Here is a 25470-nt window from a genome sequence, read left to right on the forward strand (position 1 = left end):
GGCATAAAACAAGAGAAACTACTTGGCACAGTTTGACAATGAATTAAATTTCAAACATCTTCATGGGGAAAGCTGACCTTTAATTGACTGTGTATTTGTTTTACTGTCTTTCTCACTAGATTGTAAGCTGCATGAGGTTTGGGGAAAATGTCTGCTTTGTTTCACTGAAGGGTAGCAGAATATGCCACCCCCAAATATGCCACCTTGCCATAGGATTATTTTGAGCTAAAGGCAGTTGAAAAGAAGCAGATATAAGGAAAGCTCTCTGCTCTCCCCCGTCTTCCTGAAAAAAATGTCTCTCCTCCTCTACCGGGAAGGAGAGAAGTTGATCACCTGAGACAACTCTAGTCCCTAATCAACCCAGAGACACAAACAGAAAAATATACATAACAAACCTTATAAGCAGGCTATTATCGTCCATTAGTTTCCCTCATATATTTGCCTTCCTATAATTTGCCACTTAGAAACTAAAGTTCTTTGCCTTTGCCTTATCACTTCTCTAAAAATGTATTGTTTGTTTGTTAGGATGCTATGTAAACCCACCCCTTTGAATTACTCATCACTGGGTACTCCCCTGGGTATGCCCAATGCACGTGTTAATAAACTTGTTTGTTTTTCTCTTGTTAATCTGTCTTTTTTCAGTTTAATTTAAGGCCCAAGCCAATGAACCTAAGATGGGTACAGGAAAAAGAATTTTCCCTCCCCTACATCACCATAGTATTTTTGGTATCTAGCACTGAAAACTATTTATTGATAAAATGAATGAATTGAACATTTTATTTTACGTAAGTCCAGTGGGTTTTTTTTTTAATAGATCTTTATTGGAGTATAATTGCTTCACAATACTGTGTTAGTTTCTGTTGTACACCAAAGTGAATCAGCCATATGCATACACATGTCCCCATATCCCCTCCCTCTTGAGCCTCCCTCCCATCCTCTGTATCCCACCCCTCTAGGTCATCACAAAGCACCGAGCTGATCTTCCTGTTCTCTGCAGCTGCTTCCCACTAGCTATTTTACAATCAGTGGTGTATATATGTCGATGCTACTCTCACTTTACCCCAGCTTCCCCCTCCCACCCCATGTCCTCAAGTCCATTCTCTATGTCTACATCTTTATTCCTGCCCTGCAACTAGGTTCATCAGTATCATTTTTTTGTTTTAGAGTCCATATATAGTTAGAATACAGTATTTGTTTTTCTCTTTCTTACTTACTTCACTCTATATGACAGACTCTAGGTCCATCCACCTCACTACAGATAACACAATTTCATTTCTTTTTATGGCTGAGTAATATTCCATTGTTTATATGTGCCACATCTTCTTTATCCATTCATCTGTCGATGGACATTTATGTTGGTTCCATGTCAAGGCCAGTGTTTTACTTGCTACAAATCTACTCAACAAACTTTTTTTTTCTACTATATAACATTCACAGAGAAATGGTTCTTCTCTCTCTTCCTCTCTCTCTTTCACACACAGAGACCTGTATAGTCTGTTTCACTATTTTCCCAATACAACCAATGTTTTATCAGGTTTGAGTAACTGTTCAAAGATTACATCATTGCAGTGAATTACATGTTTCTGAAAGCAGCAAGCAGAAAAGATGATTAGTATATGTTGATGTAAAATCAAATGATATGTAAGAGTGGTCCATATTTCAGTGCGTACAGGTCACAAACACAGAGTTCTCCAAGACAGGATCCAGCCTCAGGGCCTGCTCGTAGTACTCCAGGGCTTCATTCATTTCTCCTCGTACTTTGTGGATGAACCCAAGGATGCACAAGCTTTCTATATCGGATGCATCTCTCTGAAGTTTCTTTAAAGCAAATTTCTTCAAAGAACTGATACTTTTATTCCTTGCTAATGATGCCATTTCTATTTTTACTGCTTTTAAATAATGGCTGATTGCATCAACTTCAGATTTTTTGTGAAATTCCAGAAATTGGCCATAGTGGAAATGTACCTGTTGCAGCATATATGTGTTGAGTGATTCCATGCATAACACCTGTTGATAAGCATCTTCAGCTTTTTTGTGGTCACCTGCTGCTGTGTACATTTCTGCCAGGTCTATGTAAGCAAACTCAAATGTGGGCTTCTGTTGCACAGCAAATGCAAAATGAGATATGGCTGATCGTATTATTCTGTTGATGTTTTCTTTATCCTGTCCTTTAGGCTGCCAGTTTGTAGCTTTCTTTATTTGGATCATTTGTGACTTGTAGCAAAGCCCCATCTGGTGATGCAGCGTGACAGAGGAGGGTGTTGCTTTCAAGGCCAGTTTTAAGAACTGAAGAGCTTCATCCAGAGAGCCTTTTCTTCGGTAAAACGTGGCAGTATATCGGAAGACATAGATCTTTGAGGACCCGTTGGTCAGTGCTTCTTTAATGTATTTTTCTCCTTCAGCTTGTCGTCCTGCACCTTGAAGCTCCAGGGCAAGGAGAGCCTTAATATATGCATCTTTTGGGTTTAGCCTGACAGCCTGTTGTAGGGTATTCAGACAAAATTCCCCAGTACGCTTTGCTGCTTTGTTAAAGCTCTCCAGGCGATAGACGGTGATTGCATACCCAGCGCTGAATTCAGGGTTTTCAGGGTCCACTTCCAGAGCCTTTTCAAAGCAGACCTTGGCCCGTTCATAATTCTTTCCTCCACATTTCAGCAAGGCCCATCCTTCCTCACAGTCCATATAAGGACACTCCATTCTATAGCTGGAGGAATTTGCAAGCTTCCTGCGAGTGTTCTTCACCTTGTCCAGGTAAATCTGGGCTTCTGCATGTCGGCCCATGTGGTAATGCAGCCAGGCATAGTCGCCCCAGGTAACCAGACTTCTCATGTCTGAGTGGTTGGCATGTTCTTGCTGGGTTAAGTCTTCAGCTTCTTTCAAACTCTTCAAGGCTTCCTCATTCTGGCCTCTCAGGTGTTTCACATAGGCCAGTAAGTTGTATATTCCCACTTTGTATGTGCTGTCTAGGAACTCAATCTCCTCCAAGACCCTGTTTTCTAATTCAGGTATTTCAGTGTCGTCAATGACCAACTCCCATGTAAAGTGACATCTCAACTGTTCCAGTTTATCCTTGATCTGATCTTCATCAGCATTAGTACTATAAAAACAAAAGCAGATTTTCTTTGTTAGGTGACAAACAGCCAATAGAAATAAGCTAGACAAAACACTGCGTATTTAGAGCTTAGCCTTGAAAAGGGCACGCCTGCTTTGATCTTCCTTTGAGTTCCTGTATTTCTAAGATCCCTGTGGCCTTTAAATGCAGTTTGCTTGGCTTCATACACTGGCCCCAGCACTTTCTACCCATGCAGCCTCTCTGTGCTTCAGAGTCTCTTTTGTAAAGTGGGGAAAATAATAGACTTATCACACAGGATTTGGTGAGAATTAATAAGCCTATCTATGGAAAGCACTTAGAGTATACAGATTTCATGCTATGTAAGAGTTTCCTAGGAGACTGGTTCAAGATGGCAGAGTAGAAGGACATGCGCTCACTCCCTCTTGCAAGAGCACCGGAATCACAACTAACTGCTGAACAATCATCGACAGGAGGACACTGGAACTCACCAAAAAAGACACCCCACACCCAAAGACAAAGGGGAAGCCACAGTGAGACGGTAGGAGGGCCACAATCACAATAAAGTAAAATCCCATAACCGCGGGGTGGGTGACTCAGAATCTGGAGAACAATTATACCACCGAAGTCCACCCACTGGAGTGAAGGTTCTGAGCCTCACGTCAGGCTTCCCAACCTGGGGGTCCGACAAGGGAGGAGGAATTCCCAGAGAATCAGACTTTGAAAGCTAGCGGGATTTGATTGCAGGACCTTGACAGGACTGGGGGAAACAGAGACTCCACTCTTGGAGGGCACACACAAAGTAGTGTGTGCATCAGGACCCAGGGGAAGGAGCAGTGACCCCATAGGAGACTGAACCAGACCTACCTGCTAGTGTTGGAGGGTCTCCTGAAGAGCCCAGGGACAGCTGTGGCTCACCGCGGGGACAAGAACACTGACAGCAGAAGTTCTGGGAAGTACTCCTTGGCGTGAGCCCTCCCAGAGTCTGCCATTAGCCCCACCAAACAGCCGGTAGGCTCCAGTGCTGGGTCACCTCAGGCCAAACAACCAACTGGGAGGGAACTCAGCCCTATTCATCAGCAGACAAGTAGATTAAAGTTTTACTGAGCTCTGCCCACCAGAGCAACACCCAGCTCTACCCCCCACCAGTCCCTCCCATCAGGAAACTTGCACAAGCCTCTTAGATAGCCTCATCCACCAGAGGACAGTCAGCAGAAGCAAGAAGAACTACAATCCTGCAACCTGTGAAAGGAAAACCACATTCACAGAAAGATAGACAAAATGAAAGGCAGAGGACTATGTGCCAGATGAAGGAACAAGATAAAATCCCAGAAAAACAACTAAATGAAGTGGAGATAGGCAACTTTCCAGAAAAAGAATTCAGAATAATGATAGTGAAGGTGATCCAGGACCTTGGAAAAAGAATGGAGGCAAAGATCGAGAAGATGCAACAAATGTTTAACAAAGACCTAGACGAATTAACCAACCACTAGAAGAATTAAAGAACAAACAAACAGAGACGAACAATACAATAACTGAAATGAAAAATATACTAGAAGGAATCAGTAGCAGAATAACTGAGGCAGAAGAACGGATAAGTGACCTAGAAGACAGGTTGGTGGAATTCACTGCCATGGAACAGAATAAAGAAAAAAGAATGAAAAGAAATGAAGACAGCCTAAGAGACGTCTGGGACAACATTAAATGCACCAACATTCACATTATAGGGGTTGCAGAAGGAGAAGACAGAGAGAAAGGACCCAAGAAAATATTTGAAGAGATTATAGTCAGAAACTTCCCTAACATGGGAAAGGAAACAGCCACCCAAGTCCAGGAAGCGCAGAGAGTCCCAGGCAGGATAAACCCAAGGAGAAACACTCCGAGACACATAGTAATCAAATTGACAAAAATTAAAGACAAAGAAAAATTATTGAAAGCAACAAGGGAAAAACAACAAATAACATACAAGGGAACTCCCATAAGGTTAACAGCTGATTTCTCAGCAGAAACTCTACAGGCCAGAAGGGAGTGGCACAGTATATTTAAAGTAATGAAAGGGAAGAACCTACAACCAAGATTACTCTACCCAGCAAGGATCTCATTCAGATTTCATGGAGAAATCAAAAGCTTTACAGACAAGCAAAAGCTAAGAGAATTCAGCACCACCAAACCAGCTCTACAACAAATGCTAAAGGAACTTCTCTAAGTGGGAAACACAAGAGAAGGAAAGGACCTACAAAAACAAGCCCATAACAATTAAGAAAATGGTAATAGGAACATACATATTGATAATTACCTTAAACATGAATGGATTAAAGGTTCCAATCAAAAGACACAGGCTCGGTGAATGGATACTAAAACAAGACCCATATACATGCTGTCTACAAGAGACCCACTTCAAGCCTAGGGACACATACAGACTGAAACTGAGGGGATGGAAAAAGATATTCCATGCAAATGGAAATCAAGAGAAAGCTGGAGTAGCAATACTCATATCAGATAAAATAGACTTTAAAATAAAGAATGTTACAAGAGACAAGGAAGGACACTATATAATGACCAAGGGATCAATCCAAGAAGAAGATACAACAATTATAAATATATACACACCCGACATAGGAGCACCTCAATACATAAGGCAACTTCTAACAGCTATAAAAGAGGAAATCAACAGAAACACAATAATAGTGAGGGACTTTAATACCTCACTTACACCAATGGACAGACCATCCAGACAGAAAATTAATAAGGAAACAGAAGCTTCAAATGACACAGTAAACCAGATAGATTTAATTGATATTTATAGGACATTCCATCCCAAAACAGCAGATTACACTTTCTTCTCAAGTGCACACGGAACATTCTTCAGGATAGATCACAACTTGGGTCACAAATCAAGCCTTAGTAAATTTAAGGAAATTGAAATCATATCAAGCAATTTTTCCGACCACAACGCTATGAGATTAGAAATCAATTACAGGGAAAAAAAACGTAAAAAACACAAACACATGGAGGCTAAACAATAGGTTACTAAATAACCAAGAGATCACTGAAGAAATCAAAGAGGAAATCAAAAAATACCTAGAGACAAGTGACAACGAGAACACGACAATCCAAAACCTATGGGATTCAGTGAAACTAGTCCTAAGAGGGAAGCTTACAGCAATACAATCCTAACTCAAGAAACAACAAATATCTCAAATAAAGAATCTAACTTTACACCTAAACGAACTAGAGAAAGAACAAACAAAACCCAAAGTTAGTAGACCTACGGACCTATGGACAAATTTAGTAGAAGGAAAGAAATCATAAAGATCAGAGCAGAAATAAATGAAATAGAAACAAAGGAAACAATAGCAAAGATCAATAAAACTAAACGCTGGTTCTTTGAGAAGATAAACAAAATTGATAAACCATTAGTCAGACTCATCAAGTAAAAGAGGGAGAGGACTCAAATCAATAAAATTGAAATGAAAAAGGAGAAGTTACAACAGACACTGCAGAAATACAAAGCATCCTAAGAAACTACTACAAGCAACTCTATGCCAATAAAATGGACAACCTGGAAGAAATGGACATATTCTTAGATGGGTATAACTTTCCAAGACTGAACCAGGAAGAAATAGAAAATATGAACAGACCAATCACAAGTAATGAAATTGAAACTGTGATTTAAAATCTTCCAACAAACAAAAGTCCAGGACCAGATGGCTTCACAGGTGAATTCTATCAAACATTTAGAGAAGAGCTAACACCCATCCTTCTCAAACTCTTCCAAAAAATTGCAGAGGAAGGAACACTCCCAAACTCATTCTATGAGGCCCCCATCACCCTGATTAGAAAAACTGCACAAAGATACTACAAAAAAAGAAAATTACAGACCAATATCACTGATGAATGTAGATGTAAAAATCCTCAACAAGATACTAGCAAACAGAATCCAACAGCACATTAAAAGGATCATACACCGTGATCAAGTGGGATTTATCCCAGGGATGCAAGGATTCTTCCATATATGCAAATCAATCAATGTGATACACCATATTAACAAACTGAAGAAGAAAAACCATATCATCATCTCAATAGATGCATAAAAATCTTTTGACAAAATTCAACACCCATTTAGGATAAAAACTCTCCAGAAAGTGGGCATAGAGGGAACCTACCTCAACGTAATAAAGGCCATATATGACAAACCCACAGCAAACATCATTCTCAATGGTGAAGAACTGAAAGCATTTCCTCAAAGATGAGGAAAAAGACAAGGATGTCCACGCTCACCACTATTATTCAACACAGTTTTGGAACTCCTAGCCATGGCAATCAGAAAAGAAGAAAGAAATAAAAGGAATACAAATTGGAAAAGAAGAAGTAAAACTGTCACTGTTTGCAGATGACATGATACTATATATAGAGAATCCTAAAGATGCCACCAGAAGACTACTAGAGCTAATCAATGAATTTGGTAAAGTTGCAGGATAAAAAATTAATGCACAGAAATTTCTTGCATTCCTGTACACTAACAACAAAAGATCAGAAAGAGAAATTAAGGTAACAATCCCATTCACCATTACAACAAAAAGAATAAAATACCTAGGAATAAACCTACCTAAGTAGGTGAAAGACTTGTACTCAGAAAACTATAAGACACTGATGAAAGAAATCAGAGATGACACAAACAGATGGAGATATATACCATGTTCTTGGATTGGAAGAATCAATATTGTGAAAATGACTGTACTACCCAAAGCAATCTACAGATTCAATGCAATCCCTATCAAACTACCAATGGCATTTTTTTCAGAACTAGAAAAAAAATCTTAAAATTTGTATGGAGACACAAAAGACCCCAAATAGGCAAAGCAATCTTGAGGGAAAAAAACGGAGCTGGAGGAATCAGACTCCCTGACTTCAGACTATACTACAAAGCTACAGTAATCAAGACAATATGGTACTGGCACAAAAACAGAAATATAGATCAATGGAACAGAATAGAAAGCCCAGAGATAAACCCACACACCTATGGTCAACTAATCTATGACAAAGGGGACAAAGATATACAATGGAGAGAAGACAGTCTCTTCAATAAGTGGTGCTGGGAAAACTGGACAGCTACATGTAAAAGAATGAAATTAGAATGTTCCCTAACACTATACACAAAAATAAACTCAAAATGGATTAAAAACCTAAATGTAAGACTGGACACTATTAAACTCTTAGAGGAAAATTTAGGAAGAACACTCTTTGACATAAAACACAGCAAGATCTTTTTTGATCCACCTCCTAGAGTAATGGAAAGAAAAACAAAAATAAACAAATGGGACCTAATGAAACTTAAAAGCTTTTGCACAGCAGAGGAAACTACAAACAAGACAAAAAGACAACCCTCAGAATGGGAGAAAATATTTGCAAATGAATCAACGGACAAAGGATTAATCTCCAAAATATATAAACAGCTCATACAGCTCAATATCAAAAAGCAAACAAACCAGGCTTCCCTGGTGGCACAGTGGTTGAGAGTCCGCCTGCCTATGCAGGGGACACGGGTTCGTGACCCGGTCCAGGAAGATCCCACATGCCGCGGAGCGGCTAGGCCTGTGAGCCATGGCCGCTGAACCTGTGTGTCCATAGCCTGTGCTCCACAATGGGAGAGGCCACAACAGTGAGAGGCCTGCGTACCGCAAAAAAAAAAAAAGCAAACAACCCATTCAAAAAATGGGCAGAAGACCTAAATAGACATTTCTCCACAGAAGACATACAGATGGCCAAGAGGCACATGAAAAGTTGCTCAACATCACTAATTATCAGAGAAATGCAAATTAAAAATACAATGAGGTATCACCTCACACCAGTTAGAATGGGCATCATCAGAAAATCTACAAACAACAAATGCTGGAGAGGGTGTGGAGAAAATGGAACCCTCTTGCACTGTTGGTGGGAATGTAAATTGATACAGCCACTATGGAGAACAGTATGGATGTTCCTTAAAAAACTAAAAATAGAATTACCGTATGACCCAGCAATCCCACTACTGGGCATATATACCCAGAGGAAACCATAATTCAAAAAGTCTCATGCACCCCCATGTTCACTGCAGCACTATTTACAATAACCAAGTCATGGAAGCAACCTAAATGCCCATCGACAGATGAATGGATAAAGAAGATGTGGTACATATTACTCAGCCATAGAAAGGAACGAAATTGGGTCATTTGTAGAGACGTGAATGGACCTAGAGATTGTCATACAGAGTGAAGTAAGTCAGAAGGAGAAAAACAAATATTGTATATTAACGCACATATGTGGAATCTAGTAAAATGGTACAGCTGAACCGGTTTGCAAGGCAGAAATAGAGACACAGATCTAGAGAGCAAACGTATGGACACCAAGGGGGGAAAGTGGGGGTGGGGGGGTGGCGGGGTGGGATGAATTGGGAGATTGGGATTGACATGCATATACTAATATGTATAAAAATAGGTAACTAATAAGAACCTGCTGTATAAAAAATAAAGTCAAAGCACAGGTTCCTGAGATCACACAGCTGCATGAGTGGCAAAATCAGGACTCAGGCCATTAAAAAAAAAAAAAAATGTTTCCTATTTTTGTAATTAGGATAGAGACCAGTAAGAAATGCAGAGCCTTAGGAAACATTATTGACCTTAGGAACTTAGTCTGCAGATTATGCAACAAATTAAGACCACCTAAAAGCAATAATATTTGGCCCATTTATTTGGAAATAATAATGGATTCACAGAAATTTGCAAAGATTGTACATAGGTCCAGTGTATCCTTCACCCAGTTTCTCCCAAAGATTATATCTTATCTAACTATGTCAAAACTAGGAAATTGGCAGTGGTACAATATGCATACAGTTCTGTCATTCTATCACATGTGTAAATCCATGGAACCATCATTTGATCAAGTTAGAGAACTACTCCATCATCACAAACATCTCTCTCATGCTGTTTCTTTAGAGTCAAAACTGTTGCCTCCCTCCATTTCCAAACATTTCTAGCCTCTGGTAACTACTAACATGTTTTTCATCTCTATAATTTTGTCATTTCATGAGTGTCATATACATGGAGTCATATATTATGTAATCTTTGGAGATTGCCCTTTTCACTCATCATAATGCCCTTGACATACATCCAAGTTGTTGAGTTTTATCAACAGTTCATTCCTTTCTACTGGGGGGTCATTTGCCATGGTATGGGAGTATCACAGTTAACTATTCATCTGTTGTAGGACATTTCAATTGTTTCTGGTTTTGGCTTATTACAAATAAAAGTGCTATGAAGAGTTGTATACAGGCCTTTACATGGACATACGTTTTCATTTCTCTGGGATAAATGTTGAGGAGTGCAATTGCTAGGTCATGTGGTAAGTGTATGCTTATGTTTTTAAGAAGCTGCCACACTGTTTTCCAGATGAATAGTATCATTTTTCATTCCTACTAGTAATGTATGAATGATCTAGTTCTTTGCATTCTTACCAGAATTTGGTATTTTCACTTTTTTTTTTAATGTTAGCCCTTTTAATAGACATGTAGTGGTATCTCCTTGTGGTCTTCATTTGCATTTCCCTAATGGCTAGTGGTGTTGAACATATTTTTATGTGCTTATTTGCCATCTACATATCCTCTTTCATGAAATATCTCTTCATATCCTTTGCCTATTTTCTAATTAGGTTTTTTTTATTGTTGGGTTTCAATAACTCTTTATAGATTCTAGATATGAGTGCTTTGTGATGTTTTCAAATATTTTCTCTCAGTGTGTGGCTTGTCTTATTATCCTTTAATAAGGTCTTTTGAAGAGCAAAAGTTTTTACTTTTGATGAAGTATAATTTATTGATTTTTTTTCTCTTATGGGTCATGTGTTTGGTATCATGTCCAGGAACTCTTCACCAGGCCCTAAGTCCTGAAGATTTTCTCCTGTATTTTCTTCTACAAGTTTTATAATTTTACATTTAAATCTGTGATCCATTTTGAGTTAATTTTTGCATAATGTATGAAGATTAGGTCAGTGTCTCATTTTTCAGCCTATGGATATCCAGTTGCTCCAGCGGCATTTGTTGAAGACTGTTCATCCTCTATTGAATTACTTTTGCACCTTTGTCAAAAATCAGTTGGCTGTGCTCGTGTGGGATTATTTCTGGGTTCCTTATTCTGTTCCACTGATCTGTGTGTTTATCCTTCCACCAATACCATACAATCTTGTTTACTGTGTGTAATCAATCTTAAAACTGGGTAGGGTGATTCCTTTCTGTTTTTCTTTTCCAAAATTGTTATTCTAGTTCCTTTGCTTTTCCATATAAATTTTAGATTAATATTTTCTATATCTATAAAAAATCTTGCTGGAGTTTTGATAGGAATTTTATATCAGTTGGGGGAGAATTGACATTGTTGCTATGCTGAGTCTTCTAATCCATGAACATGCTGTATCTGTTTATTTAGATATTCTTTAATTTCTTTCATTAGCATTTTAATAGTTTATAGGCATTGAAGTCCTATGCATGTTATGTTAGATTTACACTTAAGTACACTTATGTGTTTCTTTTTGTGCAATTTAAAATTATATTGTGTTTTTAACTTAATTTTTACATGTTCCTTGCTAGTATATAGAAATACAATTGACTTTTGTATGTAAATCTTGTATTCTGTAACCTCGATGAACCCACTTTTTAGTTCTAGGAATTGTTTTATAGATACCTTGGGATTTTCTATGTAGACCATCATGGCATCTATAAATAGGGACAGTTTTATTTTTTCTTTCTGATCTGTATACCTTTTATTTCCTTTTTTGCTCACTGGAAAAATTTCTTTAGCTATTCCTTAAGGGTAGGTCTGTTGGTGCCAAATTCTCTTAGCTTTCCTTCATTTGAGAATGTCTTAATTTCCTATTTATTCCAGAAGGATATTTTTGCTGGATATAGGATTCTAGGTTGAAAATTCTTTTCTTTCAGCACTTGAAAAATGTTATGCCCCTTTCTTCTCAACTCCATGGTTTCTAACGAGAAATAACTTGCCATTAGACTTGTGTGTATGTTTTTCCCTTCCTTATAGCTGAGGTGTCATTTCTCTCTACTGCTTTCATGGGTTTTCTTTTTGTCTTTAGTCTTCAGAATTTTAACTGTGACGTGTCTTGGATTTCTTTGGGTTTATCATCTTTGGACTTTGGTCAGCTACTTGAAATTAGAATCACATTGGATAATTTCTATCATTCTGTCTTCAAGTTCATGAATTCTTTCCTCTGTCCTCTCCATCCTGTTTTTGAGCCCACCCACTGGGTTTTCATTTTGGTTATTGTACTTTTCAATTCTAAAATTCCCATTTGGTTCTTCTTTATATCTCCTTTTCTTTGCTGAGACTTTTTATATTTTCATTTGTTTCAAGTGTGTTTGCAATTGCCCATTGAACCATTTTTACGATGGCAGCTTTAAAATCCTGGTTAGACAATGCTAATATCTGTGTCATCTCAGTGTTGTTGTCTGATGATTATTCTTTCTCATTCAAGTTGAGATTTTCCTGGTTCTTGGCATGATAAGCAATTTTTAATGAAAACCTGGGCATTTGGGTATTATTATATATTATAGGACTCTGAGTTACATATAAATCTGTTTTAGCAGGCCTCCTCTAATACTGTTGTTCTAGGGAAAGGGGAAGGACACCTCATTCCACACTGCCAGATCAAGGTGGAATCCTGTTTACTCACTTGTCTTTCATTAACACTTTATGGGGAGCCTGGGCTCCTCATTACTGCTGGATGGGGGTGGGAGTTCAGGATCCCCCAGGCCTCTGCTGATACCACCCTGGCTTGAAGGGGTAGGTGTGCCTTGTTACTCTTCTCCATGTGGCCTTTACTGATGCTGGGAAGGGAGGTGAGTGGGGAAGAGTGACCTTATTACCTCTGGATGGTGGTGAAAGTCCTGAACTCCACTAGGCCTCTCTGATACCACCTCAGTGGGGAGTGGGAGGATACCTCATTACCACTAGGTGGGGGCTGATGTCCACACCTCCTTTGTGGTCTTCACTCCCTCACTGCAGAGAGAGGGACTCTTGTTACCACCCTGGTGGGGATGGAAGTCTTTGCATTCCACTTGCCCTTCTCTGGCATCATCCATGGGGGTAGGGGGAGGGTGAGAGTTGGGATGCCTAGCTATAGCCTGGTGAGGGTAGAAGTCTAGGCTACCCACTCAGCCTTTGCTGGCAAAGTTCGGAATGGGGCTTTAGTTTTTATTTGATTTTTTCCTGTGTATTTGGCTGGAGTAGAATGGTTGTTCATAAATTTTTTGTCTTGCTAGGCTGTCCCCTCCTTGGTCCTTTGGCTAGAGATAGCAGGCTTTTCATGGGACTTTTCTGTCTATGCCTGCTGGCATTTCTAGGTTGCTGGCTTCTCCAGCACTCAGTCTGGGATATATGCAGAAAAGAGGAATATCCATATACAAGAGAATGAAGTTGGACCCCTACCTTATACCGTATACAAAAAATGAAATCAAAATGCATCAAAGATCTAAATGTAAGACCTAAAACTATAAAAATCTTGAAAGAAACAGGGAAGAAACTCCATGACATTGGATTTGGCAACAATTTCTTGGATATGACACCAAAAGCACAAGTAACAAAAGTAAGAATAAATAAGTTGAACTTCATCAAAATTAAAAACTTTTGTGCCTCAAAGGGCACTATCAATAGAATGAAGAGACAACCCACAGAATGGGAGAAAATATTTGCAAATCATGTACCCGATAAGGGATTAATATCTAGACTATATAAGCAATTCCTACAACTCAACAGCAAGAAAAAAACAACTGATTAAAAAATGGGTAAAGGACTTGAATAGATATTTCCCCCCAAAAAATATACAAATGGCCGGTAAGCAGATGAAAAGATGTTCAACATCACCAATGTTAGTGAAATGCAAATCAAAACCATAAGATATCTCTTCACACCAATTGTGATAGCTGTTATCAAAAACACAGAAAATAACAAGTGTCGCTGAGGATGTGGAGAAATTAGAACCCTTGTGCACTTCTAGTGAGAATGTCAAATGGGGCAGCTGCTGAGGAAAATGGTGGTGATTCCTCAAAAAATTAAACATAGAATTACCATATTATTCAGCAATTCCACTTTTGGGTATATACCTAAAATAAATGAAAGCACAGACTTGAGTAGATATTCATAGCATTATTCACAATAGTCAAAAGGTGGAAGCAACCCAAGTGTCCATCAGTGGAAGAATGGATAAACAAAATGTGATCTATACATACAATGATATATTATTCAGCCTTAAAATGGAAGGACGTTCTGACACATGCTTCAAAATGGATGAACCTCGAAGACATTATGAAAAGTGAAATAAGCCAGTCACAAAAGGCCATGTGTTGTATGCTTCCATTTATATGAAATATCAATGATAGGCAAATCCATAGAGACAAAAAGCAGATTCATGGTTGCCAGGCCTAGGGTGAAGGATGAGTGGGGAATGGCTGCTCAGAGTGACAAAAATGTTCTTGAAGTAGATAGTGGTGATGGTTGCACAACACTGTGGTTGTATTAAATACCACAAAATTGTATACTTAAAAATAGTTAAAATGGTAAATTTTGTCTTACGTGTATTTTATCACACAAAAAATCATATTACTAACTTGAATAGAAATTCTACAAATTATATATGTCTGTGTGTGTATATATATATATATATTTCTAGTACATGTTGAAATAAACACAAAAGCATTAAAACATAAAAGCTAATTACCATGCCATCTGAAATGAGCTCATGAACCTCCTCTGGTACCCTTTAAGAAACATTTGTTTAAAGGTTAAATAAGGTATCATTGAATAGAGACTCTGGCTCATGTCTCAGCTCTATCACTTATTATCTGTGTAGCCTCAACATTTCTTAATTTAAAATTCGTATTGCAAAATAAGTATAATAGGAGTACCTGCCTCATAGGTTTCTTTTGTAAATGTAGTAATTTACGTAATACTTTGGAAGCCAGGTTGGCCCTTGATAAGCATTCAGGAAGTGATATCTACTTTATCATTATTATTACTATTTTCTTAATTATCAGTGATAGTCCACTCTTATCTGTCTGTGGACCAAAGGAGGGGAGAAGGGTTGATAATAGGCCCATAATTATATGCATTTTCTGAAGCTGTTGCCCCTTCAAAATTTTGCCCACTGGAGCACTGAGGGGGAATTTGCAGGTTGATACAAATTAATGTTTTTTTGATCTGCTGATATCAAGAGTTATTTGAATGAAGATTCAGTTTGGGTAATATAGAAATGTTCACATTAGGCCCTTTACCTAAGGAAGATGAGGGAGTTCCCAAGCACAGAACTCTAGCCAAGCCAGGAGGCTGTCAAACATCTGCAGACCACATGGCTTCCCCAGAGGACACGTAATCTGCTAATCTTAAATCCAGTCAGGTTGAGAAGGCCCAACATAGGAACCCGGCAGTGCAGATAGTGAGACCAGAAGCCAACAGAGAAAGGTCTTATTCTCTAAGCAGTGAGCTTCTCCTACTCTTCCCACACAATATTTCCCTCAAGACATCTGAGCCATGACTATGGCTCACACAGCTGTGTGGGTCCTACTTTTTTCCCTGTTGTGGAGCCAGAGAGCAATATTTCTATCCAGACAAACTGTCCATTCCCTCCCTAGGTCAGACAGAAGTGAGGTTGGTGAAAAATTACTTCAGAGATTGGGATCATTTTCTCCTTTCCTCCCTTCCCATTTCCCTCCCCTTCTTTGGGTTTTAACATCTTCCTCAGGGAGTTGCTAAGAAAAATAAAGATGTCTGAACTAATAAAACAGTTTATGTGTGTGTATGAATGTGCATGTGTGTGAGCACACACGTGTGCGCGTGCGCGCGCGCGCACACACACACACACACACACACACATTCAGTCCAAAGCAGATGATCGGATAGAAGAATAAGGGAATGTTATCACTGAAACTAAGTTTGTTGAGATAGTATGATTAACATTTTTTCCAGAAACTTTACGCAGAAAGTAGAAAGTGAAATTAAAGTAGGCAGAGTGGTAGAAAACGAAACTTAAACAGTTATTGCTTCCTTTGTTCTGTATTGAAAACGGATTGAGAAAAGGCTGGTGGAAAGCAGTTTTATTGATGTGCTAATTCCTCTCTCAGACTCCATAAGGCCTTATAGAAACCCAGGAACCAAGAGATGCCAGTAATGTAGAGTCCACTGAACCTACAGCCAGGGAGACCTGTGAAAATTGGCTCTGTGAACTTGCCAAGGTCACGCCCCCAATCTGTGCCTTGTTTGCTCATCTGGAAACAGAAATTCTTCTTTTTATGGTATAAAATTCTGCAAATCACTAAACTAGAGCCTTAACTCAAATTTGTTCCAATTCTCTGAGAGGTTGTATCTTACTAATTATTTTGTGCCTTTGCATACCCTTCTTTCTGGAGAATGGTCAAGGATAAAAAGAGTTCTATAACTTCTTCTTTATTCATAGGAACAAAGAAAGTGTAAGTGCTAGCATCTTGAGACATCAAACAAAACATGTTGGGCCTTAACGAAAACATTTCCTTATTCTTAATGCTCTCTCTTGTAGTCATCTAAAGTGTTCTCATTAACCAGACATGATTACCATACCTGTGCAAGACAGTATCCTCTTGGTGCCCGTGGCATCCAGTTCTACCCCATCCTGACCCATACAGTCTTCTGTAGTCGTGGTGCTTGTGTTAAGAGGTTGGGAAGAATAAGTGCTGAGACTATGGTCCTGGGTACAGATTACGCTCCTATTACTGGTGTTCTCTGAGCTCTTGTTTTCCCTACTTTGTATTGGAAATTGCCCTACTCTCCTGATACGTGTAGTAAAGTGGTGATTCCAGCAGATTTTGCAAAGCAAATTTCTCCCCAATCACAGTTAATTTAATCACTGGAAGGCCCCTTATTGAGAGGAGACAATTAGACTTGCTTCCCTGAGAAGCTGAATCTGTTGAGCTTGACATATAGATATTTGGCTACCATTGTTAGCTATGTTTTTCCATGGCACCTGACAATAATAAAAACAGAGGAAGTTTATTCACAGAGAAGAATATCAAGTGGTTGAGAGGAGTGAAACAGAATTTGAGATAAGCGATGGAAGGTTTTGATGACGCCTTCTGTCCATAGCTTCACCGTGAAGAGTCAAGGGGCAAGGAGTATCTTATGGGATTTCAGGGTGTGTACCGAGTTGTATGAACCCAGATTACCAACGACTGTGGACCTGGGACCATATTGAGGGTTGTTCCTAGTCCTGCAAAAACCCAGGGACTGGCAAGGGTTTGGAACCAGATCTGCCTCCTACCCTAAAGGAGAGCGTCAGCCCATTGTTACCTATCATGAAGGTTGGTGGCTAGGTTCTCGATGACTGCGTAGAAAAGGGAGAGTTGAGGGAGGTAGCCTCATTTTTAGTTACTCTCCTGTATATAGAAGGCTATGAAATATAAAAACCTACTCCTAATGAAGTGGCCAGGATTCTGGTCATTACTTTTGGTTTCAGATTGACAGAAATAAACAATCCACCTAGTTCAGAAACGAAGGAAATATGCCAGATACCAAGAAAGCCTCCTGATCTTTGATCACTTGAGCAGAAGGTAAAAGTAAGATGCTCTGGAACAGAGAGCTCTCTGATGCTGCAGAATGACACCTCAGTCAAATTCCAACTCAACTGTAGTTCATGGAACTTGAATTTAAATACTTAGCAACTACCTGGCACATAGAAGCATGCAAATAAAAGGTGACTATTGGGAGATTGGGATTGACACATATATACTAATATGTATGAAATGGATAACTAATAAGAACCTTCTGTATAAAAGATAAAAAAAATAAAATTCAAAAATTTTAAAAAAAGGTGACTGTTGGTGGTAGCAGTAGTAGCAGCAGCAGCTGCAGCAGTATTTTCAGTCATCAAGTTTAAATAGTGCTTTCTTTAAAAAAAAAAAGCTTCCTATACTTTTTCTTTTAAAATAAGAAACAGAAAAGGAGCAGCTGCAAGAACGTTTTCCTCTTAGAAACACTTCATCAGACACCCTGTCAGATCCAAAAAGTTTCTGCTCAGCCCCTCCTGCCCAGCTCATCTCCCATGCCAGCCCTCACCAATGCTATAAGCTTCCACTGAGACATCCTGAACTGGTTAGAAAGTTCTACACAAATAAAAATTTCTGAATAAATAATACAGGTTTATCTGTGTATTCTGATAAATGTTCAGGCTATAAGCAAACGCTGAAATAAATGAATTAGAAAAGCTCTCTTTTTGGGGAGCAGGGTGTCTTTGGAATCCTTGTGGAGAAAAGTAGTTGGGTTTGTAATTTTCCAATGTACTAGATAGAATGTAGAGAAGCAGACGAAGTGTTTATCTTGTCATTGCCATGAACTTGCCAGCAGTTCTGGTTCTATGGGGCTCTGGCTTGGGCTGATTAGGTATTCAGAATCTTGCCTACTGTCTCTGTGGATTAAACAGAGCTGTGAGCAATACAAGACAGAGCAGTAGAGAGGAAACAGCCAAGAGTGTGTGTGTGTGTGTGTGTGTGTGTGTGTGTGTGTGTGTGTGTGTGTCCCCAAACATGTGCTTACAGTTAGGAAAACAAAACAAGAACTGGAGAAAATGATGCTTATAGAAAATGAAATTTCAGCACTATGCTGTAAGTCCATCCCCAGGAGTCTAGGACCAGCTAGCTCCCTGAGTGATTGGCCAACTATGATAAGCTACTTCACCTCTATAAGCGTCAATTTCCTCAACTGATACATAAGTGATTTGGAATAGATTATCGAATCTCTACCCTCACTGCACACTAGAATCATCTAGGGAGGCTCCAAGAATAATGCCAATCAGGCCCTGTCCCAGACCAATTGAATACACCCCTGGGAATGGGCCCCGCGTCTCAGTATTAAAACGGAATGCTCAGGTGATTTTGATGTGCAGCTGGGCTAGAACCAGGACCTTGATGACCCCTGGTGTCTGTTGTTTGACAGAAATTCTCTGACTGAGTGATCTGGGACTCAGTCCCTGGACCTACTTCCCTTTCTGTGAGTCCCGGGTTCAGTCTCTTCATTACTCTGCGCCTTGTTTCCCCATCTGCACGGTGGGCAATGAGCTCCTCAGTCTCTTCCTGATCCACAGGATGGATGGAAAAAGAATGGGATTCTGAGTGCTTTGGCCACTACCAGAGGGGAAGGGGGATCGGGGGAGGGCAAAATGGGTAAGGGGGGAACTCTGTGGTGACAGATGGAAACTAAACATTTGGTGGTGAGTACACTGTAGTATGTACAGAAGTTGAAATATAATATTGTACATATAAAACTTATATAATGTTATAAACCAACAACAAAAAAATGTGTGTTCCTTTTGAGATTATTTCTAAATACTTCTGATCACATCCATGGAGAAGAACTCAGAGACAACAGAAGTCCTTTGTAGTGAATGGTCTGATGATTTTCACATTTTCTCATGGGTTTTCAAGGGTCCACTCAGCCCACCTTAACCCACAGTTTGGCCTATTGCAACACAGTCAAGTACTGAGTTTTTATCATTTCCTCCTTTACATTTCAGGCTTATTTTGAAATAATTACAGACTCACAGGAAGTTGCAGGAAGAGTCTTGTGCAGCCAACCCCTGACCCCCCCAGTAGCAACATCTTGTGTAACTGTAGTACAATATCAAAACCAGGAAAATGACATTGGTACTGTGTGTATATTTTAAAGATAAAATATATTATGATTTCATCTTACAAATTCAAATTTACAGGATTTTTACTTAACCTAATTGATCCTACATCTGTGTATTTTTTCCTCCCAAATTGAATATCTCTTTTCTATGTGATACCAGCGTACATATGATCTATTCCACAATACACTGACAACAGTCTCAGAATAACAAACGCAGAACACCTTCAAAATGATTGCTGAGTAGAGTTTAGCGGTTTTGTTTTTGTTTTTGTTTTTTGCTGTTCTTTCATCGTAAGATGTAACCTTCTAAAGAGGTAGAGTCGAATTACAATGTATTAAAAAAACCACTTGGAATACTTCTCTGTGCGGTTTTATCCTTTATCTCACATATATTTTGGTTCATTTGCCTCATTTTGATTTACTTCTAGAATACTTCTTTTTTTTTACTTTTTTATCCTAACATTTTATTATGAACATTGTTAAACATAGAGTTCAGAGAATTTTCCAACAAACACTAATACACTCACCACCTAGATTCTACAGTTAACATTTTACCATATTTGCTTTATTACGTATCTATTCAGCCATCAATTTCTCTATCCACCCATGAATTTATCTTATTTTTTTGTTGTGTAAGAAGGTAATCAGTGCAATTAATTGATAAAACATTTCAGCATGCATATTGTTGTAACTTTAGTCAGACCTTGTTTACAAGGAAAAGACGATATTCCTGCTCTAGTAGTTTTCTTCTGGTTAAATCTAATAAATCTGCTCTTAGTTTAGTATCAAAGTTGAAATGGGTGTTACTTGTGTGTTCCCCAGGTATCATCTGAATGACCCCACTCAAAACTCCCTTACCCTCTGCCATTGGTCAATTCCAGCTCTCAGGGATCAGGTAGCATAAGTCAACCTTTTAATTCCATGGCCTGTAGAAGTAAATCCACCCCCACTCCCAATATTTAAAAAAATTCTTGGTAGGGTTTATATTCCCATGGCTTCCTTGCCTCAGGTCTTCTACTGCTATGTAAGTTGCCTCTGTGTTTTTCTACTTCCACCCAAACAAAGAATATACAAAAAGCATACAATCTTTTAAAAATCTCACCAGTAAAATACATGCAGAGACTTTATTAGCTTATTGAGTTGTTAACTTTATTGAATGTTTTTGGAGAAAATATTTTAGGGAGAGAAAGGAGAAGATTATATCACATACCACAAAGCAAACACTTAAAAGATACATGAAGGTATTTGTGTCATTTTTAGCTCGCACATCCTAAACAGGTTTTTCCCTTACTTTGCCTTTCCACAGTACATTTTAACTTTGCTTAGGTGTGAATAAATGTCCAGCCAAGTGTTTGGAGCACATAGGTCTCTCATGATTGCCAGTAGCTGGACAAATGTAAATTTTAAAGTTTGAATTTATTTTGAGGTTATAGACTTGGCTCACTAACCAGCAAATCTGGGAACTCAATCACATCTGAACCCTGTTTTCTAAATCAGATATTTATGTCTTCAATTAGCAACTCCCATGTAAAGTGACATCTCAATTGACCCAGGCTATGTTCCATGAGATTTCCATTTGATTCATCACTGTATTTGTATTTTTTAGGAGGATTCAATCTAATGGAAATGAAGCCAGTACTTTGAATACTCAAATATTATCCGTCCCCCGTGTCCTTGCCTTCTTTATCTGTTGCCTCCCAGGATTCTATGGTCACGTCATTAGGACAAAGAGCACGTTGGTGTAAAAACCCTGAGGAAATGCTAATTACTTCATGGTGCCAACAGGCAGGTAATATGAAGTCTAAAAGGCAGCTGGAAAGAAATTAATTCTGCTAATGTTAAAATAATTTCAGCATCACCCTCAACACTGCAAACCCCTTCTTTCCTTCTGCCCCCTCTCAGCATTGTAGTACACCGCTAATGCTGTCAGAAGAAATGTGGAGAGAGGGTTCACAGAAGTGTAGATTCCTAACTCATCTTTTCCATATTCCCAACACATAAACATGTTTTGGTTTTCTCACTTCCCAGGAAGGGTTCTGAGTGAAACATGAGAGCCAAATATGCAGGGCCTAGTAATTTGCGTTCTAATAGAGCACTCAGGTCGGGTGTGGTACAGGGAATATGCCACGCAGTTTGAGAGACTCTGTGACACTTACTCCCTGTTTATAGTTCACACGGGAAGTCTAGCAGGTCGGTAAGAAGACGGTTCACGTAGACATATCCCCCAGTCCTGTCAGAGCATATTTCAAGGCAAAAGCGACTTCATTATGAAGTTTCATAGTGCTGAACTAATCCTTAGCACGTTTGCTGAGAAGTAAGCGTGCTTTTAAAATAACCACAGCAACCATAACAAAACACACAAAGCTCTGATTTTGTCCTTTCAAATATAAGAAACAAAAGGGGGACCGGGACCTGCAGCAACTTTCCTCCAGGCCCCAGCTCTCATTGACCAGATTTTGCCTGAAAGGATCTGAGCATGCCCTCCTAGGCGCTCTCAACATCCCTTCCCAGGTGCCAGCTGCCAGCTCTGCTGGGAGCACCTCCCTCAGCGCCTGACTCTGTAAATCAGGAAGAGCCACAGAAATAAAAGTGCATGAATTGGTAACATAGATCAGATAGATGATTAGTGAAATGCATATTTAATCTACTAGCAAAAACTGACTCAGCATAATTCAGGAAGTTGCACTCAAGAACAAGATTTGGGAGAGATTCTCAACTTCCTATCAGAGAACCAGGGAACATTTACCTCATGATGGCTGTTTCCCTGCAATTCTGAAAAGCTGGGGTTCAGGCAGATTTTATTTTCTGCTGTGGGTTGCAAGCAAATGCAGAGGAGGTTTCCACTCAGGATGCTAGCTGTTAGGTCTGTGCTTTTATAAAATAGAAAAGGAAAACAAAACTGAGGGAATGCTATCAAGATTCCTGCTGAGGAGAAACTGCAACTGAACATGCAGAGCTGAGCTCAATTCTCCACTGGGAGTACCATTCTACACAGATTCTGCAACTGTGCTTGAGAATTTGAAAGAAGGCATTGTCGATGCCATGCACATTATAGGCCCTCCTCCCAGAGATTCAGATGCAACCTAGGGGCGGGCTTGGGCTCCGGACTCTGCATTTTAACAAGCACCCTGGAAATTCTGTTGCAGAAGTCCCTGTATCGTGTTTTGAGAAGCATAGTCCTGGAGGTATTTTGTTTTCTGTTTTGTTTTGTTTTTTTTGGCAGTACAGTATGCGGGATCTTAGTTCCCCCACCAGGGGATTGGACTCATGCCCGCTGCAATGGAAGTGAAGAGTATTAACCACTGGACTGCCAGGGAAGTCCCTGGAGGTATTTTGAAAAGCAGTTTCCCATTTACTTGTAGGAGATCATGTAAGTATCAAACAGTGAGTCAGACATCTAGAAGAAAGGAAAATAACCACAGAAAGCCTGGACTTCGGTTTTCTCTTTGACCAGCTCTGGGGTATTTCTTGAATCACATCACAGCCTCATCATTTCCTCACTTCTAAAATGGCCTGGAATAAATTTCCTTTTTTCTTCCATCCAAATGATAGGAAACTGTGCTGTAGGGAGATGCACTTTTACCTTCATCTCAGGTGTGGCTCTGGGCACTCTAAGGACTGATCTTCCCTCTCCAAATAGGGACCCGAGGGTCCAGACCTCCCAGTCCCTGCCCCTCCTCTCTAATGTGAGCATAATTAAAAGCATTAATACCTTTCACCCGTTTGGCCTTTGTACCCAGAAGAAGCCCAGCCCTGGAGTTTGGCACCTTAGTAACCACCCTGCTCTGACACACTCTCTATATGACTTCTTGGCCAAGTAATTTGCCCTCTGAGGCCCATTTTTCTCATCTAGAAAGTGAAGCTAATAAAAAATAATAGCGTTCCCTTCCTAGGGCTACTGGGAGGATGATGATAGATAATGCGTGTAGAGCCCTGGACAGAGTGCACTTCCAACTGCAAGGAAACTGTTACTGCCACGATAACTGGCATATCAGTGTTATCATTTTAAGTGAATTCTGAGTGTGCAAAGGGGCCAACAGATTTCCTCAGTGGATGGGGCAGAGGAGGGCACTCATTAGCCAGCCAGCAGGTATGAGGTGTTTCCCCAGGTGGCTTCCCCGTTTGGAAATTTTTAGCACAGCCGAGAAGGAACAGCCTAACTTGCCCCTGTCCCTACAGCCTCTGGGAACAGGGCACCTTGATGTGGGCCTCAGTCCAGCATAGTCCAGAGAGCCTCCCTCAGAATTCCTCAGGTCCATGGCTCTGGACACACCCAAGCACAGATCACTGCCAAACTTCTTAGGCAGACTGGCTACCAAGGCACTGGGCAGGGCTAGGTTTTTCTGGTCAACTCACTCATGCAGACATGATTCACATCACTCATGCCTGGGAGCCCATCACATAGGGGAAGTGACCTGAGGCATTTAGCAGTGAATTCCTCATATCCACCCCATCCCCAGATACAAGCCTGCAGAGCATTTGGGAGCCCTTGGGTCGCCCTGTCCTCATTCCCTGAACGGTCACTAGGGTGCTCCCTCCCCAGCCAGTCAACCCCTCGATCCCTTCCCAGGTGTTTGATGGGAAAGTTTTCCTTTTCTCTCAGCTGTTTTTTTCCTGAGGCTCTAACTGATGTTAGAACTCAAGCAGGTCTATATGAATCTTTGAAAATCAAATTTACTAAGATTATGCTTTACATTTAATAAAATGAACCCATTTAAAGTGTAGTTTGATGAATTTTGACAAACATATATACCCATGTAACCACCACCACTATCTCTCTATAGACTATTTGCATCATCCCCTGTGTACCCTCCTCGTCAAGCCCAGTCTCACCCTCCACCAACCCCAGGCAACCGTTGCTCTGCTTTCCTTCATTAGAAATTAGATCAGTATTAGGAAAGAGATTAGGTCATTATGTTTTGAAGAGAAATTATTTTCTGCTGTTCACAAGTTCTCATTACAGCAATAAAAATAAACTCCCAGCTTCCGGTTTGTTTTCCTATAAGAAATGGAAAAAATGTCCATCTGTAAGGATTGTTTTTTCCACTTCTCACCTTGAAGTGATCAAACTTTCAGGGCAAAATTCCCAACATGAGTTGCCTTTTTACTACCAATTTCATCTTTAATAACATCTGCTGAAAAGAAATGCTTCCTTTTAAAATGACAAGAAGAAAGCCTCTTAGTTCTTTCCAAGAAAACAACAGAAAAAACCTCAAAAGAGTAATTTGCTTAGCTCTGACTTTGAACCAGCAAACTTTGTAGCTGATTGGATCTAACCACTCCTGCCAAGCCTCCCTCACATCCGGCTCCTGGCTCCCAGCTCCACCCGTGAAGCTTAGGGAGTCGGAGTGCACACACCAGAAAAAGTCACAGAAATAAAAAGTACCCATATTGGTAAAGGCATGTTTAGTCCACAAGCAACAGGACAACTCTGGAACTTGCCTGCACCCAAGAAGCTCAGCTTACAATTTGGTTTCAAGATCGAGGGTGCTTGCAAGGTATCTCACTGACCTCATGATGGTGATCTGTTCTCTGCTGTTCTGAAAAGCTGGGGTCCAAGCTGATTTGCTCTTCAGAAATCTTTCACGTCTGCCTCAAGTAAATACTGAAGGGGCTATAAAAGAGGGATGTGGGGTAGGGAGAATGCATCAGCTGATATTTTCTCCCAATCTCTGAGTGACTGCCTTTATGAAACCGAAGAGGATCTGGAAAGTG

General features: G+C 39.8%; 2 protein-coding genes across 3 annotated transcripts in view; one reads left to right on the forward strand and one right to left on the reverse strand.

The window, feature by feature from the left end:
- The window catches only part of LIPA (lipase A, lysosomal acid type), a 158783-nt gene that overhangs the window by 5266 nt on the left and 128047 nt on the right, over positions 1-25470 (forward strand). The gene's annotated exons all lie outside the window — the stretch shown is intronic.
- LOC132439362 (interferon-induced protein with tetratricopeptide repeats 1-like) lies at positions 980-25426 on the reverse strand. Of its 2 annotated transcripts, none has more exons than XM_060033651.1 (2): positions 25267-25426; positions 980-3097 (listed from the first exon to the last, which is right to left on the reverse strand). In XM_060033651.1, exons 1-2 carry the CDS (start codon positions 25269-25271, stop codon positions 1660-1662), a joined length of 1443 nt encoding a protein of 480 aa, XP_059889634.1. In that variant the 5' UTR covers positions 25272-25426; the 3' UTR covers positions 980-1659. The 2 variants fall into 2 exon arrangements, with proteins under 2 accessions (XP_059889634.1, XP_059889632.1); XM_060033649.1 differs by having other exon boundaries at positions 25222-25426.

The sequence above is a fragment of the Delphinus delphis genome, chromosome 16, assembly GCF_949987515.2.
Source record: "Delphinus delphis chromosome 16, mDelDel1.2, whole genome shotgun sequence".
Taxonomy (NCBI): domain Eukaryota; kingdom Metazoa; phylum Chordata; class Mammalia; order Artiodactyla; family Delphinidae; genus Delphinus; species Delphinus delphis.